An 18,595-nucleotide genomic window follows, 5' to 3' on the forward strand; every position below is an offset into this window, starting at 1 on the left:
AATCTGAATTAACACTGTATACCCTCGTCTTCCTTGTGTCCATTTTGAATAATCTGTGTTTGATTAGCTTTTACTGGATAAAAAGATCAGTCTTCATCAGGGTTTAAAATGCAATGATGACTTCTCACATGGCATGTTAATGATATGGCAGTGAAAATAGAATAAATGCATTAATATATTGTAACTAACTCACATATTCTGGAAAAAAAAGTAAATATATTTAAACACAAATTTACAGATTAAGGTCAATGACGTGAAAATAACAGTGAAAAATTACAAAATATGTGCTAAAAATATACTGTAATGCTCACACAGATAAAAAGAAAAGAAGAGTAATATAATGACAGATAAATACATTAAGGACAATGACATACTATAGTGTAGATAGCAACCTCATAGGGTCCTAAAAACGAATAAAGTAGTACAGTCAAACATGAACAATAATCTAATAATAATAATCCAATAACATAATATGTGAAAATATCACACTAAGAGGCGTAATTCTGATGTACGCTAAGTATTTGCATTTGTTTGTGTGCATTTTTGGTGTTACTACTGTTACTTAAGTAAAATATTCCATCACTGGTAATGTAACTGCAATGTGTTGAAAAGTAATGAACAAATTGAGATGGTAATACCTGTATTCACCACAAGAGGCCGCCAGGGGAACAATAGACCAATAGATTCCCCAGAGAAGACTTTAAAATACAATTTGGATATCATAGAAACGAAAGGCCACTGTAATATATGCTGGCCATGAAAACAACACTCGTCAGTGTCAAGTCAACAGGTAATATAAAAAACTATATCTGGTTCTGGTTGTACTAGAACAACAACATTAAACACTTAAGACGGAAGCGGTTTGAATCTACTCGACAGCGACGCTTTTGTTTTGTAAGGGGATCTCGCAGTACTTCCGGTCGTACGCTAGAATGGGTAGCTTGATGCTTGGGTAGCGTCCATCAGTGGCGCTGGGCAGAGAGAAACAGAGTCCAGGTGGCTAAGAGGATGATTTACCTTCACACACTGTTGCGCCTTCCAGGATACACGGGATAAAAATGGCAACAGCAACTTCAGTTTTCACCCTTTGCTAGAAAAGAAAAGGGGGGTTTTATTTCTCCTCACTGAGCAGAGTAATCTAAGAAATTGCAAACTGAAAAGCGGAGAAGAAGTTTGACGTCATTTATTAAGGTAAGTGTGACACCAGTTTTCGTACTTGGTTTCTCGTTGGTATTGATTTGTAGAGAATTAACAGTGAGCTGGTGTTTGTTAGATGCATACTGAGGAGCTGCTGTGACACGCTCACTTGTCAAAATGACTTCAGCCAAAAATGTCCAGTCTGCGCTGGTTAGAGGTGAGGTAGAAGGATGTGACATTTGATTGTTTTTACATTTTACGTGTGTGTGTGTGTGTGTGTGTGTGTGTGTGTGTGTGTGTGTGTGTGTGTGTGTGTGTGTGTGTGTGTGTGTGTGTGTGTGTGTGTGTGTGTGTGTGTGCGCGCGCAGGTGAGTTGCTGCTTTCCTGTTTTGATCTCTTTTCAATTTAAATTGACAGCACTCTAAAAAATGATTACTGTTTACATTCTGCACTTCATTTCTATTGGCCACTTTGGCATGTAATTAGACCTAATGCCTGTGTGCAGGGTCTTACTCTGCTATTAACAAGTATGACATGACTTCCATGCTGTTCTGCTCGTCAGCCAGTCCCACTTAGCCCGCTCCCTCTCTTCTCTCCTGTCCTCCTGCAGAGAGGTGACTCAGGTGTGCATGTGAAGTGTGAGAGGGTGTGAACGTCTTCAGCAGGGTCAGTGCAACCCAGAGACCTGCACTCAAGGCTGCCAGGTCTCTATAGTTTGGCAGGTTTGTGTATCATCCTGCTGTATAGTCCATGCGTTCCTGTAGAGCACTCAAACATGCAGGACAGTGCTGCTGCACTCTCTTACACACAAATGGTCGCTTGTGTAATGGCACACTAAAAGGGCGGTGATATGGTTTTAAGCAGGTCAAAGTAGTTTGCAGCCGCAGGAAATAGGTCCAAGCAGAGGTGGCATAAGCAGCTTTAGGATTAGTATTGGAAGACAGTGACATTATTATTTTTTCTTTTTCATTATTTTAGGTGATATGCCTTGAGTTTCTTCCTGATCGAATTAAAACACGTGATTGAAAAGCATGCCACACATTGCCAGAACAGAATATAGCACAGACCGCTTGAGCAGTAGACGGATTGATAACAGCTCTGATAACCATTCTTGTCAATTAAAGGCAGGATGTCCTCATGTGTGATATGTGTAAGTAGTGTATGTTAATGACAGGTGCTCACAGACATTTTGTGTCTTTCATTTTCATAAGCTCATCTTGGGGGAAAAAAGGCAGTGGAGTCGTTAATTCATCCATTCATCACCCACAATCAATTATCAAAGGGTTGAAAGTGTTTCAGCCGGTCAAAGCAAGCTTTTCACCACCTATGAATGAGTGAGTAAATGAATGAAAACATTACAATGGTATTTTCAGTACATCACCACTACCAGTGTGACATCACAGGAGCAGACCGGGAGGAGCACGCTGGTTATGACACATTAGTATCTTAGCAACAGACAGCATCCTTTTAGCTTGCCGCTCTGAGAACAAAACCACTCCGATGGACACAAGGTGCTCTGCCGTTTATCTGTCCTTAAAGCCCCTAATTATTATTTCAAATATGACCCAAGTTATTCCTGAGAACATCATGTTCAGGCACACTTTGTTTTTTAAATAAAAAGTGTTTCAAGACATACGTGCGTGTTTTCTCTTCATGTGTTTTTTTTCCTCGCGTGAGGCGTCTCCATTTTGGAGGTTCTGCGATGGCTTTGATTGTGTGTGTGTGTGTGTGTGTGTGTGTGTGTGTGTGTGTGTGTGTGTGTGTGTGTGTGTGAGAGAGTGTGTGATAGAGCTAGGGTCAACCTGCAACGTCAGGGTCTCACATGCTGCATATGTTTACAGCTGTGTTTAAATCTTCCTCAGTGTGTATTTCTAGCCAGACAGTATCTAATTAAACTGGAGCCTTTTGCGCTTGTGTGCGTTTTCTCTATTTTTTCTGTTACACATATCTAAAAGGAGTAAACATTGAAATGTTACCTAAATTCAACTAATTTCCAACTCTTCTGCAGCGTTTTTTTGTGTATCTGCCTCTGTAGACTGATTTCTGTAGGGCGATACACAATCTGCCTGGCAACAGATATGAACACCCAGTGTGTTGATAGCGTCTCATTTTCCTCTCTGTGGTGGCGTTTCCTGAAATTCATGATTTTGCTTTCTGTCAGTGTAAGACACACACATTTACCCCTGTAAAGTAAGACCCATAACGAGTAATTGCACCTTATCCTGGACACCAGCCATAGCTGTGTATGTAAACAACAACCTACAGTACAGTACAGTTCAGAGATCAGCTTAGGTAACTTGTAATCTTTAAATGTTTTTTGCAGCTAGTCCTGCACAACTTATGACACTCCCAGCAGCCTCTGCTGTACTTTGTTTTTAGTGTTACTAATATTAGCGCGCGGAGGAAGACGACGGCTCCACAACCGCTGAGAGTTCTGGGAGAGGACGTGGACATGGTGGAGGAGTACAAGTTCCTGGGTGTCTCCATCGACAACAGACTAAACTGGAAGACCAACATCAACGCTGTGTACAAGAAGGGGATGAGTCGACTCTTTTTCTTGAATAACTTCGATCCTTCAACGTGTGCAGCAAGATGTTGGAGATGTTCTACCAGTCTGTTGTGGCCAGTGCACTTTACTTCGCCGTAGTCTGCTGGGGGAGCAGCATTGGAGCCGGAGACACCAACAGACTCAACAAACTGGTTAAGAAGGCCGGCTCCATCATTGGCTGAAAACAAGACTATCTGGAAGAGGTGGTGGAGAGGAGGACACTGAAGAAACTATGATCCATATTGGATAACCCGGACCACCCTCTCCACCACCTACTGCAGGGACAGTGGAGCACTTTCTCCAACAGACTGATCCAGCTCCGCTGTCACAAGGACAGATCCAGGAGAACATTCCTGCCAACTGCCATTAGACTCTATAATATATCACCTCTGGCCAGATCATCCTCATTCAAATGACTACAACAACGCTACCCGGTTGTTGCTTGTTGTTGGTGATCCTTGCACAACTGTTTAGTTTGTTTAGTTTACCTAGTTGTTAATTTAATACCATTCTAATTCATTGTATATATTGTGCATTTTTTCCATTTCTTCCATTTCTATTTCTTCAAATTCAATATCTGCTCTGTTATTTTATTGTACTGTATATATTGTGCATTTCCATACGTAATATTTTATATTCTATTCTACTCTGTAAATTGCTGCTGCTACTAACTAATTTCCCCCTGGGGATGAATAAAGTTTATATCTATCTAAAACTCTAAACCAGAGGTCTTCAACAGGGGGTGAGTTCTAAACTAAGATGGTGAACTTAATGAACATTGTACCAGTTAAACACAAGACTGTTCGCATCCTTGAGCATTTAGCTCAAAGTGCCAAGAAACAGCCAGTGTGGGATGGTGTGTGGGCATGTATGAAACTAGTTGTTTCCGCTTATGTCTTTGTTTTCTGTGCTCCAGGGTGATTAATTGTGACCTCAGACCATGGCCTACACTCAAGGCTCGACCACTGACGGCCAGACGCGCAGTGTCGGACCTCAGCACTGCGTCACCCGGGTGGAGCTGTCCGTCACCGCAGCCAGCCTGCTGGACCGAGATGTAGCCTCCAAGTCGGACCCGTTCTGTGTTCTCTTCCACGAGGTGGATGGAAACTGGGTGGAGGTAAGGATGGAGGGATGATGGCGGGGAAGGAGAAAAAACGGACAGATGGAGAGATAAGTGGAGGAAGCGATGTGCTGGAGAAAAAAAAGACAGGAGTGAAGAAAAGGCACGTTTTGTCTTCTTAAAACAGGTGGTAAAATGGAGAGAAATCAGCAGGGGGATGCAAATGGCAGATTGGTGGGAAAAGGCTGAACAGAGATAATATATTAGTGTTTGGATCATAAGGAGTCAAACCCATTTCTGGTGCTTTGCCGTGCTGTTTATTTCAACGCCAGGGAGGCGGAGAGAAGAGGATAAAAGCGAGGCAAAAATAAAAAGATTTAAATGGAGGATGGATAATTGTAGAAGTGTCAGAAGTGCTTTCAATGTCACGCCCGCCATGCTGGTTCTGCCAGCAAAGAAAGACCAAAAGATTTTGTTTGTTGTCTTGTGTTGCTTTGCAGACGGTTATATGTGGTGAGCCAGAGCCAAACTCATGATGTCTTGACCATCTGGCATGAGCCCCGGCGTGCTGAGCCCAGTACGATGTTGCAACGTTCGTGAACGTTCTTCAAACGTTGAACTGGCAACGCACAGAAGCTATCAGGGCTGCCAAGTTAATTATACAAGGTTCCACAAGTAGGTTCCATAATGTGCCAAGATAAGCTTACCTCTGATATATCTGTATTAGTGCGTCCTAATCTATGGTTTGTACAAACTAGTACATATTCAGCACAGTCTAGGTGGCCTAGTTAAAGCTTGTTATTTTGTTTATTATGTATTCGTCTTTCATGTAAACTGCTGAATACAGACGTAACAGTAACATGGTGGACCAGAAATAGCAATGAAATGTGCACTTAAAGCCACACATGCGATTATGATTAGGGGGTCTGATCAGACCTGACGTCTGACTGTGTGGGCATATACGTACAAGCTGTGCTTGACTGGCATGTCCATGACTCTCCTGTTAGAAGAAATGTAATGAATTCCCTCAAAAATGCAAGTACGTTATTATTATAGAGGGATGCTAAATCTTTGCTTTCAACAAACAGTGTTATCAACTTCTGGGCATGCACAGTGTCTCATTGGTTAACAACAAAGCTCAAACAAGAAGGTGCTGGGCTCTCTGTGTGCAGTTTGCTCGTCCTCTCTGTGTTCGCTGCCTCAGTCCAAAGACATGCAGGTTACAAGCTTGGTCACACCAGGATTTAAAGCTGCGAAATTTCACGGCAACCACTGAATTAGTGCATCCACACTGAGGTGTAATTAGCTGAGAAATTGCTCAACGTAGAGTTCAACTTTGGTGAACTCTGACAAGGGTATTCACGCAGTTGACCAATAGCAAGCCATCAATACAGGGGACACAGAGTCCAAAATGGAGGACGTTGCTGCAGCTTGTTAGCCGTTCACTTTTATTTAACCTCCTCTGTCGGAAAAAAACAAAAGAGGAACCATTTGAAGGCTGTTTTGAAACAGCATTTGAACTACATCTTTTGAATTGACCGCGTGATCTTTGTCCCGTTAGCTAATCTATAGTTAGCCGGTGTGTTAGATCACAGAGCTTTATTTTCCCTCTTCAATAACTTTGTATTGAACGAATGTGGCTTGCAATAGTGAAGAGAAAATAGAGCGACGCTCCGACAACTATTGTGACTGACGAGCGATGCTTGCAGTGGTGCTGCATCAATCCGCAGTTAAGTTGAGTCCAGGGCAGCGCTTTGCACTTCGTGTTCTGTTTCTTGTCCACCAACATGTGATGTGAATGTATGATTTGACACAGCATTTGCAGGGTGCAGAAAAATAACAACATGAGCACTAAGTTGGAGCTGCTAAAGAGGAACATGGTGATGAAGTTTTGGTGTGTGTAGGCTGCTGCCTCAAGGCTTCTCTGTAGCGAACAGCTGGTCAACAGGGCAAACTGGCTTTTTTGTATGTGCGTGTGTGTGTGTGTGTGTGTGTAGGCGAGTGCCTCGGGTTGTAGCTAGCTGTCGGTCAGCAGGGCATGTGGCTCCGATGTGAAATTGCCAACGGTTTCTATGGCAACGGGAAGGGAAACAAAAGCTTAGTGCTTCTGGAGTGAGGGAACGATGGAGGAGGCGAAATGAGGCCCGAACCTTTTTCTCTGATATCATCCACAGCTCGCTCTTTCTCTCACTACCCGGCTTTCTCACTTCCTCTGATCCCCCCTCCTGTTACCTTTGTCTTCTCTCTCCTCCTTTCTCCAATTGTCTCTCTCATTTCTGTCACCAGTCTTCCCCCCTCTGTCTCTCTCCGTCTCACTTTCTGTCTATCCTCGTCTGTCTTGTGAGATAGAGGTGTGAGAAGCAGCTGGGCCCATCAGGGGGAAAGAGAGAGAGAGAAAGGGAGAGAGAGAGAGAGAGGGGGGGGAGAGAGAGAGAGAGAGAGAGAGAGGGGGGGGGGGGTAAGAGTGTTGGAGCGAGGAGGTGTGAGGGAGAGGGAGATGGGAAAAGGCTGGAGGGAAACAGAGGGTGAGGGAAAAATTAGCGTTAGAAAGAGAGGTTCGAGAAGGAGAAGAGGAAGAAGGAGATAGAAAAAGAAGTGAGAATGAACAGAATGATGTAAAGAGGTTAATGAAGGAAACCACGATGTCAGATTATGATAACGGCTAAAGCTGGTGATAGAGCAGCTTTAAAGAACATGATGGGCCTACAGAAATATGGATCTCTGCTATGTAAAGGACGTGGCACCCAGTTTGCAGACTGCTTTGGCTATTCCTCCCATTTCCTTTTCTCTCTCTGAACTATAAATCCCCGTACTAATCTCAACACATTGTCGACACACCTTTACCACTGAAAGTGAGAACTCCCATGCATGATGTTTTACCGCGTACAGAGGGGATGTTAAACTCAGTGGGGTTTAAAGTCACATCTTCTACCTTATGTAGACTTGTAATGTCATTTGCTGGATCCATTTTTGCGATACTTAACCGCACTTTAAAGGATATTTCTGCTTTATCATACACATTTCAATGGAGCATCTGAGGGAGGTTATCTGAATGACAAGGTCCTTTGTGAGGTTACTTTAGGTGTTTAGTGATTTAACAGATCAATTCAAATATCCACATAATGGTGAACCGTGGTCTATTGAAGCTGCTCCAGTGAAAATGTTCACATTAACAATGGATCAGATCTGGATTTTAGCATCTTTCAGGTCGTTGTTTTGGTTTTAGACAAGCAACTCTACTGTTTGGGTTCACTCCCACCACTCTCATTGACCTCATTTTCATCAGCGAGCAGCTCCTCTGTACTCTACCTGCCCAGCACCAAACAGCAAACAGACAAAGTTTGCTGGAGAGACGGGACTCTGTATCTGCTCAACGTGTAAACAAGCAACATTTGCTGTTGAAACACTGTAACTGCTTTCTTTTATTTGGAATTGTGTGTTTGTTTTGGTGTTGCACGTTTGTCCAGGTAATTCCTTTTTGACGGCAGCTTCTCTGATGTGAGTCTTTGAAACCAGTTGTGCTCGTCTTATTAATTCAACCTCCTCGCATTGAGCTGTTTGGCTGTGATGTCTCTTCTCTGTCTTATTAATAAAACAACAGAAAGAACTAAAACTATACTCATCCTCATTGTATTCATACTGGTCATTAACATTTTTAAAAATCCCACACGCATGTACACACTCAGCTCTAAACCACGCGGACACACACTTTAAAAAGTTTCAGATCGTTTTGAGCAGTCGTATTCCTCAGGTCCTTGGGTAATAAAAACAACGTACCAGTCAACACCAGCTAAGTCCCAAAGAATTGCTAATTAACAAACTCTCACAATCAAAAAGAAGATGCTCATAAAGAAGATGGCAGAGCACAGTAGCAAAGTAGACAAATTGTGTGATGTTATTGAAGCTAGTGTGATGTTTTATTCTTCAGGTTTGACTGCAGTCTGAAGACATTCTTGTTATCATATCCCTGCAGTAACGTTCTATTTAACTACCCACTTAGTAAGCTATTGTTGCATCCAGCTGTTCGTATTGTTAATATTCCACCATTTGTATCTAAGAGGAAAAGGTCTGTTTCAGTTGCCTGTTGTGTTTGCTTCTGTTTTTGTCTATTTTTGCAACAATAAACATGGACAGATAAAAAAGGGTCTGATTCATTTCCATAGTCCAGTGAGCCAGGTTCAAATCCACAGTGACACAAATATGAGACATGCACTTGAGCCTGCCGGGCTCCCGTGATGACCCACCAATATCAGTTTTTAAGCCAAAAAGTGCAGCCGTACTCTCTGCTCTCTTCCCATGCGTCAGACATATGGATAAGTGCTGTAAGCACTGTTAGCAGGCTGAAGTTAAAAACCCTTTTCTCTCTGAAGTACTGTGGGTCTACAGCCTGTCTCTCCTCAGTCCTTTTGTAAGAACAATCCCGAGTCAGAGAAACGTAAGATATTTGGATACAAGCATTAATAGAAGGTGCGTTTTTATAGAGGTACCTTATGTCTATACAGTTATTTGCTACTACCGCATACTCAAAGTGAAAACACTGATAAGTGATCATATCAAACAACAGTGGAGATTGTCAGCTGCCTCGGGACATCTTCATTAGGACAAACTGATTTATATGTTCCACAGTTGAGGAAGATTAGAAAAGAATGCGTGAAAAAAAAGATGAATGTGGTAGGAGAGCATCTACAATGTAAGCAGCTATCATGACATTGCCCTGTGTGTGAGAGAGTGAGTGTCCACTTCATGGGTCACGAACTGGAAGTTGGTGAATCAAGTACCAACTCAGCACTAAACTTATAGTACAGCCGAGGATGATGGGAATGTCATTCTTTTTTCCAGATATTTGGACAAAGTGGTTTTTGACCTGATGGTGGCACTAGATGAAAGTCAGGGGATCTCCACAGTAAATACAGTTCATCCTGTGGGGACTCCAATGTCTGTACCAAATGTCATGTCAATCCATCCAGTCATTTTGAAAATATGTATTGGCGTCATCAACCAAAGATGTAGCACTTTATTCTGCGTGTGAACTTGTTCAAATTTAACTCCCTTAAATTTAGCAACGCTTATCTCCAAGCATTAAAACGCCACATCAGCAAACACTGTAATATTATGACAACAAACAAAGCAAAGTGCTTGTTAATCAGCAGGACGCAGATGCAGTTTAGTGTTGACATTGCATGGCCACCATCTCCGGTTTATCAGTGCAATGACCATTCAAAAATGCTTTTTATATTCACTTCAGTTCAGAAGTGGTGACAGGCTAGACGTATACTGACCTTGTCTAATGCTGGATAAACACACTAAGCACTGTGTTCAGGGTGAGTCAGAGTGGAGAGTAGCTCAGCCAGTGAGTATCAGTCATCCAACCACCTGGTTCAGAGGACCCAGAGCAAATAACATGACTCTCACAGTGCTCTTGCAGACACCCACACACTGTGATCTGTCTGTGTGCTGTCCGGGTTATTTTTGGGGGCCATCATAATTCATCACTTGTTTGTATCTCAAAGCTGGATCCACCTGGGAAAAGTCGTTGAGGATGTGGAAAATTGAAGTTAGGGTTAAAACATTAATAACTTTTTTTATTTTTTAACATTGAGTCAAATGACTCCGTAAGAGACAAAGTTAGCAATTAGTTTAGGAAGAGAGCAACTGTCCTCAACAATTGTTGGATTGCCCTCAGGATGGATCGTGATTACTTTAGTGATCCTCCGATTTTTCCGCTAGTATTTAAATAATAACAATAATATTTAAATGTTTCTAAAACTTTGGGTTATGACCAAATACCTGCAAAACGAATGGCATTCCCATCAACTTTATTTGTACTTTCTGTTTATGCTAATTATCAAATGTTTGCATGCTAATCTAAGATGGCGAATGTGGCAAACACCATACCTGCTTAACGTTAGCATGTTATTCTCGTTGAGGACACGTTAGCATGCTGACATTAGCATTAAGCTCAAATTACGGCAGTACAAGCACTATGGATATATTAAGAAAAATAGAGCCTCACAGAGCTGTTTGCATGGCTGTAGACTCTTTATATTGTTTTTCAGGCCTTGGTGGAGAACTAAAGCACCCAACAGGTTTACTGGAGACTTAAAACACAGCTGCTAAAAGTGAGTTTTTTCGTATTAATATCGTTAGGATATTACATTTACTTGACCTTAACCTCTTGGCACTTTTTATACAGTTATGATGCTCCACTGGACGTTGTTTCAACAGTACTAACCAGCTTCTGCATTACATTGCATAGTGGAGTATTTAAGGACAGTTATTTATTCATTTCATCTTTTGTTGCTCTTGTATTTCCTTACTGGTGATGGAGAAGTTTAATCCAAGAGTGTTAAATGCAGTATAGAGTCCAGGCAGCCAGAGACTAAACTGTGTTCATCCTCAACTCATTTTGGTACAGAAATGACAGTATGGTACAGTATAGACAGTAGAGCAGGGGTCACCAACGTTTTTGAAACTGAGAGCTACTTCAAGGGTACGTAGTACGAAGGGCTACTTGTTTGATACAAGCTTCCTGAATAACAAAGTTGCACAGATCACCTTTTGATAATAACAATAATAATACACGTGATGTGTCTGATCACATGTCAATGTTAATTATTATTAACAATGATTTCCACAACAATGATGGTAGGAAACACACTAGTGCTATTTTTTAGAACATGCCTTGCCGGCGACTCACGTGGTCCCTGCGGGCGACGCGGGCACCGTGTTGGCTACCTCTGGTACAGAGAGATGGTGGATGTGAAGGAGTCAGAGACAAACCTGCATTGGATGATACAACCAAGTTACTCTGTTTTCCATTTAAACATGTATTAAATATTATCACAACCCAGATGCGACTTACGGTTCACTAGTGTGCATGTAAACGTAAACTATTTGATACAAACTTGCCCGATTTAGTTAAATGGCTATCACTTATCCACAGTCCTTGGGCAGGTTGATGTTAAAAGTTCAAACTGAAAACGGACCCTTATTGGTGCCTTTTCAGTGAACATGACTAAATCCACTAAAGTTCATGTGTTTGATTTATTTCTTGTCTTAAAAGTTTTTCTCCTTGTTTCTTGTCTTTTAGCTCGGTCGCACTGAAACAGCCGTGAATAACTTGAACCCAGTGTTTGGGATGAAGTTTCATGTGGACTACCACTTTGAGGAGATCCAGAAGCTTCGCTTTGCCATTTTCGATGAAGACAAGTGTGCCACACAGCTCTACGAACACGACTTCCTGGGAGAGTTCATTTGCACACTGGGATTGGTATGGAAGGATTTCTCCTTTCCCAGTTCAAAGTTGGTTTTGTATTAAATAGGATGGCAGAGTAGAAGTTGCCATGAAATGTATTGACCCTCATGTGGCCTATGCTACCCGACCCCAAAGTCTCGATCCCCATCAGTTCACTCAGCCTGCTATTCATTCCTCAAAGTTGAGAGTCGGAAAGGCTGGAATAAAGATCAGTGGTTCAAACCCACATTTCTTTAGTTTTCTGTTTTGTCGTAGTGTAATTGATTCCCGTCCTGTGTGTCTCTCTCTAATTGTCCATCAGATTGTGTCCAATAAGAAACTTCACAGACCGCTGATCTTAGCCAATGGGAAGCCAGCTGGCAAAGGATCCATTACGGTGAGAATAATACTGCCGCTCTCTCTGTATCTTTAACTCCATCACACAAACACACTGAATCATATTATCAGTGGTTGTTGGTCATGTGGATGCAGTTGCTGCTGTTCACTATAATGGCACGTTTGCTATTGTCTATGATGATGAAGACAGCGATGATGAAGATGTTGTTGATTCTGTGATTGTTGCTGCTGCAGTACCCGCTGATGACCATGTGAATGTTAATAGTTGCCAGTACTTTTTGCTGCAGCTAATGTTGTGCTGTAATTCTATTTTAGATAACAGCTCAGGAGCTGTCTGACAACAGAATCATCACTTTGACCCTGAGTGGGCGTAAACTGGATAAAAAGGTAGGCAGTTAGACCCACTCACATACACACACATACTCTGGATGCAAGCAAGCACGCACACACGCACACTGTGCATTAGAGAAACACATAGTGCTTCAGAACACACAAGCAAAGCCCAGTAAGCCCATAAATAAACAGGACATGTTTTCACACCCTTCACCTTTGTTTGCCAACTAATCGGGTGCACAGATAGTTGGAAAGGAAAACCATGCAGGATTTCTTTATTTATTTTCACAACAGTTTATTCTCATACTTGAATCCATGGAGTAGCTGCCGGTGTATGGTGGAGGGAAGAATGACAGTGGGTCAAAAACAGCACAGCTTGAATTGTGATTTGAACAATGCTGATGTGTGCCTGCTGTGCACCCTCTGGTTAAACCACCAGGATAAACACATAGCACAGTCATTGCAGGAATGCAGAGCACCTCGTATAGTAAATACATTAATATAACTAACAACAGCAACAATTTATCATTGCTACTATAAGCTATATATATATATATATATATATATATATACAGTATATATTAAATAATTAGGAGAAAACTGGACAAGACTTAAAATGACAAACTCTCTGTTCTCTGCAGGACTTCTTTGGGAAGTCAGACCCCTACCTGGAGTTTCACAAACAGGGAGAAGACGGCAAATGGATGCTGGTGCACAGGACTGAGGCAAGTCATCAGTGGGGATTAAAAGCACCTTTATCTAACTGTCATTATTGTCAACCATGAGTGGTCATTGTCAGCTAAACCTGGTCTTACAGAAGGTCATACACTGTAACTTTATAGCCCCAAGTGTTGGTAAGTCTGCTGTGGCTACAACGGCATTATTCATCTGCTGCTGTGTAATTCAATGATTAGCTGCCTCTTCATTTTATCTGTGACTTCAGGTCATAAAGAACACTTTGGATCCAGCATGGAAACCTTTTACTGTGCCGCTCATTTCTCTCTGCAATGGAGATGTGGACAGAAACATCAAGGTCAGAGTTTCATCTGTTACAAAACTGGTGTGGTGTTGAATTTATTAAATGTTAGCAGTGCAGATTGACAGGATGTAGCACGCTAATGCACTAGTTACCAATGCATCAAAGTCTGATCATGTTGTTTCATTATCAGATGCTGTGTTGTTATTACAAATAGTAAATAATAAAGTCCATGTCCAAGCCCAAAATTGCTACAGTTCATGTAGAATGTCACCAATTATTCATGTTTTAGAATAGCAAGTTTTTAGGATGAGCTGCAAGGAGAAGTGTAAAGAGGGCAAAAATACCAGAGAAATAACCACTTGACTCTCAAAAAGGAAGCTAAACAAGCTAACCCACTTGGTTGTAAAATGTAAAAGGAGATGGCGTGATGTGCTGTGTTCTACACAACGACAGGTCCTGTGTTACGACTATGACAATGATGGAGGCCATGACTTCATAGGAGAGTTTCAAACCACGGCTGCCAAGATGAGTGAAGCCCAGACCTCAGTGGAGGTAAAACATATTTGACATTCGTGTGATTAAGTGTGAGTTTTTTTTGTTTGTTCAATATAATGTAATCTGTCACAGGGTGAATTCAGGCAACAGGGATTGGACCCAAACACAGATGAGGGAATAAAATGCAGGTGAGGAGGTGGTTGGGAAAGGCAAGGCAGAGCAGCAGAGCAGATGATGGAAGTGGGGGCAGGTGTGTAGATGGGTGGGGTAGTCAGGTGATGAGGAAGGAGAGTCATAGGCATCTGGTGGATGGATGGAAAATGGCAATAAAGGGGCCTGGGAAATAGGGAATGTGGCTGGAGAGGTGGGACAGAGAAACAGACCGTGACAGGATGTAATTGTATTTAATTGCTAAATCCTGGATAACCTGAATGTTAGCTGTAACTTTAATTTTTTCAGTGTTACAATTTTGTCAATGCTCTGCAATAAACATAAAAGGTGAATTTGAGACAGAGGGATTGAGAATCATGCTCTGTCATTAACCAATGGATAGCAGTTTTACTTGTTTTTTCAGCTATACTGAATTGGCCACAACTCTGCCCCATACTGGCTAATTTACAGTTTAAATGCATTGAGTCGCATGTGTCAACAGTGAAGCGGGAATTATCATGCACAGATTTGCATGGCTGCATTCACACATTATGGCCACCGAGGTCTTAAGTCTGAGCTGCTAATGAATACATACTATTGAGATGTATTCTTTTCACTTTTGCATTTCTGGTATGCTCAAGATCTAAAGATGCAGGGATCAGAAAAACGTCTATTCATTAGTAGCTCTGTGTGTTTGTGAGGAAGTGTGTGTGTGTGTGTGTGTGTTCATTTGTGAAACTGCGTGTGTGCATGTGCCAAAGCAGCCTCATGACTTGTTCTCCCACTGAGTCTCTTCATGTGTGGTAATGATGTGGGGACTCAGACACACACAAAATAACAAGATGGGGGATGGAGAGAGAGAGAGAGAGAGAGAGACAGTGTGAAAAGAAGGATGAGAAAATGAGAGGTGCGTTTGAGATGTAAAACAGCTTTCTGCTGAGCCCTAGTAACACGACAAGGCATTTAGAGCTACCTGTCATATGAACCACCAGCTGACTCAAGGCATGTGAGGCTGTGTAGTGTGAGTGTGTGAGTGTGTGAGTGTGTGTTTGCTTGTCTCAAATGTATCTTTTCACCAAACGGTGAACTTCAATTAGATATTGCTATCTAATGTGCGTTTTTCTTTCGTGTTCGTCAGGTCAAATTAATTCACAAAGTGTTTCTGATAAACAGTATCTTTGTTTTAAATGTGGGTTCCCACATAGACTACTAACTACACCATTATAGAATAGTTTGCTGTTAATGCATCTCAAAGTTTGACTGTCAGGTTGTAGTTATTGTAGGCGGCGTGTGGAATACATGCAGATCCAAGTCAGCTTCTCAGTCGTCTGTTCATTTCTCCCCCATCTCACCGATTCTTTACAACTGTGCTGTCAACTCTACTTTTACCATCGATACTAATGCTTGTCATCTTTTTTATTCTCTGCAATTGTATTTATGTCTATTCAGGTAGAGTTTGACTGCATCAACCCCAAGAAACAGAAAAAGAAGAAGAATTATAAGAACTCTGGCTTCATCATTGTCAAGTCATGTAAGGTAAGGATGGATGGATGGATGGATGGATGGATGGATAGATGGATGGTCTTGTCATTTTTCAGCAGCATCCATGTTTGCTTTGCAATCTTAATCTTTGGTTGCTTCTGAATGATGACTGCTGGTATTGGGGCAGATAGTGTATATCATAAGACTGATGGTTGGGTTCTCACTGTTATTCTATAGTTAGCCTGGCACATAGACCTGTGGAATCACATGCAAAGCACATTTCCCACTTCATCTCTCCCTGTGCCGTTTTATTGCGTTTGCGCCCTGCAGAATCCACAGTTGAGGTATTACACCAATTAATGTGCAATTGCTGTAATGTTCAACATTTAAGAGTAGAGTCACTCCAAAAAAGGACACAGGCGTTGTTCCACTTTCAAGCTTTCAATTTTAGTTGCCGATTCATTTTCTGTCAATCGACTACTAATTGTATCAGCTCTAAATTCAGTGTTAATTTCAAAAGTAATTAATGCCGGTTTAAGCTACATCAAGGTGAATTCCCATTTAGAATATCAACAGGATGAATTAAAAAACAAAAAAGAACTCTCTTGACTTTCCACAAAAATCTCTGCACGTCTCGTCACCTCATGATGACCCATCCTACCATCCACTCAATAGAACATTTGATTAAACCATTGTGGTTCTGACACACTTCTTATTGGGTGTCTTTAACTCCCTCTGAATAATTCATTTGTTTGGTAACGTTGAGCCCCACAGAGGACACATTTAGCTGAAACACAGAGTCTTTAGATTCCCATTGGAATGACATTAGAGCTGTGTGCATATGATGACAAGCTTTCATAATTGATTCTTTTCCTTCCTCTTCTTTTCATGCTCACAACCATGAACAAGCCTTTGTACGGACATGTTCATACACACATAAAGCAATTTACACGTACACACCCAGCGCTTGCACGAAACAGCTAATACAGTAATTATATTTGTTGGCTGTCGGGCAGGGATTAGACTAATGACAGTAAAATCCATGCTAAATATTCATTGTAATTGGAGTAGAAATTTTGGTGAGACAAGATAATAATTGGTGCTCCATTGGTGGTACCTCGAATCAGAAAAATATGGGTTGTATGTGTTTAGTTCAATTGTTTACTACATAGTCTATAGTGTTAGAATAAGTAGACAATTAGTCAGACTGCGCTTTAAAGAGGCGGTTCAGATTTTTTCAAGTAGGGTTGTATGAGGCACGCCTCCAGTTTAGAGAAGCAGATTAGAGTACCAGCACAAAAGCAAAGAAATGTACTCCTCTGGATGAGGGCAGCAGCAAAACATATTTTAGCGACCTACAAAAAAATCAATCAGTTTAAATGTAAATTGTAGAACATTTTCATCCATTTACCCTGCTGTCAGACAGACTTTTCTGACGGGGAACTGAAGCCGTTGATGCTCTTTTCAAAGCTTCCAGACTCCATTTACAAAAACAGTAGTTTGAAGCTTGATGCCTCGCTCGAATTGTGGTACATTAGCTTCTGTACCCGTACTCATGTCTGCTTCTCCAAACTGGGGGCATGTTAAACCTTGTCTACAGTAGGTAATACACTGACTTTGGATTAGAACCTCATTATAAATGCTGCTATTTTAATCTAATTTAATTTATCTTACTAACTATGTGCCTTTTTTCTTGTTTTTCCTTTTAAACTGACTCAGTGAGCATTGTTTAAATAATTCCAATGCACTTTTTTCAGAGCAAATGGCAAATAAATCTCTTGAATGTTGAATCTCATACAACCCCACTTCAAAAAATCATAACTATCCCTTTAAGTAAAAGAATAACAACACATATTTATAGCAGAATTGACAGTGTTTGAAGCTGGTGAGATCCACAACAGTCTAACGATTTAAATCTAATGTTTAACATGCTTACTCTCCTTTTCTTGATAAATCAATACTCTCTTGCTGGTTATATTTATTTTCCTTAAGTGTTTTCCTACTCTGCCCCTGTGACTCTTGTCTCTCCAGATTACAAGAGACTACACTTTTCTGGATTACATACTTGGAGGATGCCAGCTCATGTTTACGGTGCGTATAATAATAGCCTGCCTGTTTTTCTGCTTCTGCAATGTTGTGGTAATGAGATACATGCTTCTGCATGCCTTACTCTCGGAAACAGATGGAAAACATTCAGGTTTTCTATTTTCATCTCCCGGGGTTACAGTTGGCTCATGATCATTTACATACAGAAAGGAAAAGTGTGAGGGACAGAAAAAAAGAGCGGAGCAGGGAAGAGAAGGGTAATGGGGTATTGTGAAACATTGAACCGTGGGTGCTTTTGTTGAATAGTGAGAACAGGACGGCAGAAAGACAACAGGAAAAAAACGGTGGATGCATGAAATGTGTGTTTTGAAATGGTGAATAAATTAGTGTGAGATTAAGATATGGAGATAGAAAGAGAACGAGGTAAAGAAAGAGATATTTTACCGTCATACTGTATTTTGGTCTGCTGTTAGGAGAGTGTCTTGTGTGTCCCTGGTGATGTGCACCTTTGTGCGTAACTGAATGAGTGATTAAAGAGGCCTAATTTGTAATAGCCAATCTCACACACACACACACACACACACACACACACACACACACACACACACACACACAAATGTACACAAATTCTGAAACCACATGCACACTAACGGCCATATACAACTGAAAGGGCAGACCTCTCCTGAGTCTAATAGTCAAGTCCTTCTATGATTTGTTATGATTGAAAATCTGCAAGTGCAGCCAAACGCGTTTGGATATATTTCCCAAACTATT

General features: G+C 41.3%; 1 protein-coding gene across 1 annotated transcript in view; it reads left to right on the top strand.

Annotated features, from left to right (window-relative positions):
* The first annotated feature begins 3,840 nt into the window (after positions 1-3,840).
* cpne2 (copine II) overlaps positions 3,841-18,595 on the top strand; it is a 41,838-nt gene continuing 27,083 nt past the window's right edge. The window contains exons 1-9 of the mRNA XM_076082277.1: positions 3,841-4,802; positions 11,836-12,015; positions 12,302-12,376; positions 12,652-12,723; positions 13,311-13,394; positions 13,613-13,702; positions 14,102-14,200; positions 15,743-15,829; positions 17,807-17,866. Of these exons, the coding sequence (XP_075938392.1) occupies positions 4,626-4,802; positions 11,836-12,015; positions 12,302-12,376; positions 12,652-12,723; positions 13,311-13,394; positions 13,613-13,702; positions 14,102-14,200; positions 15,743-15,829; positions 17,807-17,866 (924 nt within the window). The 5' untranslated portion in view covers positions 3,841-4,625. The remainder of the gene's footprint in view (positions 4,803-11,835; positions 12,016-12,301; positions 12,377-12,651; positions 12,724-13,310; positions 13,395-13,612; positions 13,703-14,101; positions 14,201-15,742; positions 15,830-17,806; positions 17,867-18,595) is intronic.

Source organism: Anarhichas minor, unplaced genomic scaffold (genome assembly GCF_050575085.1).
Source record: "Anarhichas minor isolate MPS153535 unplaced genomic scaffold, ASM5057508v1 ptg000090l, whole genome shotgun sequence".
NCBI lineage: Eukaryota > Metazoa > Chordata > Actinopteri > Perciformes > Anarhichadidae > Anarhichas > Anarhichas minor.